The sequence below is a fragment of the Charadrius vociferus genome, unplaced genomic scaffold (genome assembly GCF_000708025.1).
Source record: "Charadrius vociferus isolate BGI_N301 unplaced genomic scaffold, ASM70802v2 scaffold1033, whole genome shotgun sequence".
Taxonomy (NCBI): domain Eukaryota; kingdom Metazoa; phylum Chordata; class Aves; order Charadriiformes; family Charadriidae; genus Charadrius; species Charadrius vociferus.
Genome location: NW_009647770.1, coordinates 20,011 through 22,125, shown reverse-complemented (window position 1 = coordinate 22,125; position 2,115 = coordinate 20,011). Strand labels below are relative to the sequence as shown.

The following is a 2,115-nucleotide window of genomic DNA, read 5'->3' as shown; positions in this document are numbered from 1 at the left end:
TGCCCATGGCAGGGGGGTTGGAACTCGATGATCTTTAAGGTCCTTTCCAACCTAAACCATTCTATGATTCTATGATCTTGAGGGTGTGTTGGTATGGTCTCTAGGAGGAGAAACAGGTTCTGACTTGATGTTGAAGCTTTGAGTAGAAGGCAGATGGCTATTTGTACTTAGAGATAAATGAGTGTTAGTGCAAGCTCTGTAGGAAGAAAGGAAACACAGTTACAGACTGAGGAGGTGTGGAGCCCCTGGAAATGCACAAACACAAAAAACATCAGTGTAAAGGCTCATGCAGTACTGGTGGATGCTGAGAGAACGAGGACTGTTTCCTAGGAGGTATTGTGAAAAAAAATCAGAGATGAAAACATCACAACAGATACAGTTCTCTTGAGTGGCTCTGGGATATGCCTTGGATTGAAATAAAGTCTTTTTTTCATTCTCTCATAACAAATAACATATCAACATATTTTTCATAACAAATTTTGGAAGCTGAGCCTTTGCACTGTTTGAACCACGTGTAGGTTTCTTTAACGCTTGTGTGTGTGTATGCACTGCCTGAGACAGGGGAGGCATGGACTTTCTGCTGGGATTAATTTGATTAGTTCAAATGCACCAAACATTTTTATCACTGTTAATTTTGACATGCAACTTTAGATACAAACTGTATAACAAAAATTTGGGCTCTGTACATGTTATACCTTTTGGAATGCAGCTAAATTTACTGGTCCTCGGATTAACATGAATATAATACCACAGACAAGTAAGGATTTAGATATGATTTTATGGTATAAATGTATGAATTCATAATTCACAACAGAATTTTTATGAATAAACTACCAAAGAGAAGCTGAAAAGTAGTGGAAGGTATCAGAAGAGTATATTGATTTGCACGTCGGAGAACCTAACTCAGAGGATGTTGCAAACATCAAGAGAAACTGTTGCTCTAAAACTTTTAAAAAGATGAGCTATGTACCGATTCTAAATTCATTTCCTTTTTGTGGGCAGGTTATGGCAGAGAAAGCTGAAGTAGGCGGGGAGGAGAGTGAATAGCATTGTATGTCCTAGGGAGAAAATGACATCACTTGCATCTGGTGAATGCTTTGTACAGAAGCACCACCTACTGGTAAAATCTGAGTTTTCTTTTTATTATTAAAATACAGTTCTCAATATGTAATTCCAATTATGTTCTTAGACAGTGTTCCAGTTCAGAGATCACTTACTAGTATGAAGGTAGTGCCTTGTCATGTCCAGCTCAAACCAGGACATGCCTAATCCCAAACACACAGTTTCAAGGTTTCTAATAGTGAGGATTTATATAGGGAGAGATTGAAGGTAATAAGGGCAATAGGCAAATTGGCCACAGAAGATTTTAAAACCAAAGGAGTGTGCAGAAATTTTTACAGCAAGCAGAAGACATAATGGGATTTCATAGAATCATAGAATGATTAGAGTTGGAAGGGACCTTAAAGATCATCTAGTTCCAACCCCCTTGCCATAGGCAGGGACACCTTCCACTAGACCAGGTTGCTCAAAGCCCTACCAGCCTGGCCCTAGAACACCTCTAGGGATGGGGCACCTACAACTTCCCTGGGAAACCTGTTCCAGTGCCTCACCACCTTCACAGTAAAGAATTTCTTCCTAATATCCAATCTAAATCTACCCTCTTCCAGTTTGAAGCCGTTACCCCTCATCCTATCATGGCACGCCCTTGCAAGTAGTCCCTCTCCAGCTTTCTTGTAGGCCCCCTTCAGATACTGGAAGGCTGCTATAAGGTCTCCCTGGAGACTTCTCTTCTCCAGGCTGAACAGCCCCAACTCTCTCACCCTGTCCTCATAGGAGAGGTGCTCCAGCCCTCTGATCATCTTCATGGCCCTCCTTTGCCCTCACTCCAACAGGTCCGTGTCATTCTTATGACTCCAGAGCTGGACGCGATATTCCAGGTGGGATCTCACAAGAGTGGAGCAGAAGGGCAGAATCACCTCCCTCGACCTTCTGGCCATGCTTCTTTTGATGCAGCCCAGGATGCAGTTGTCTTTCTGGGCTGCAAAAGCAGAGGAGACAAGCTCCAGTGTAGGTAAGGCTGCACTGGGGAAGGGGATCGTGGTGGAAAAAGCTGGC

General features: G+C 42.7%; 1 protein-coding gene across 1 annotated transcript in view; it reads right to left on the bottom strand.

Annotated features, from left to right (window-relative positions):
* LOC104284109 (myocyte-specific enhancer factor 2C-like) overlaps positions 1 to 2,115 on the bottom strand; it is a gene marked incomplete at its 5' end in the record, with an annotated part of 17,693 nt that overhangs the window by 1,432 nt on the left and 14,146 nt on the right. Inside the window, 1 exon segment of the mRNA XM_009882396.1 lies at positions 84 to 196. Within this exon segment, the coding sequence (XP_009880698.1) occupies positions 84 to 196 (113 nt within the window).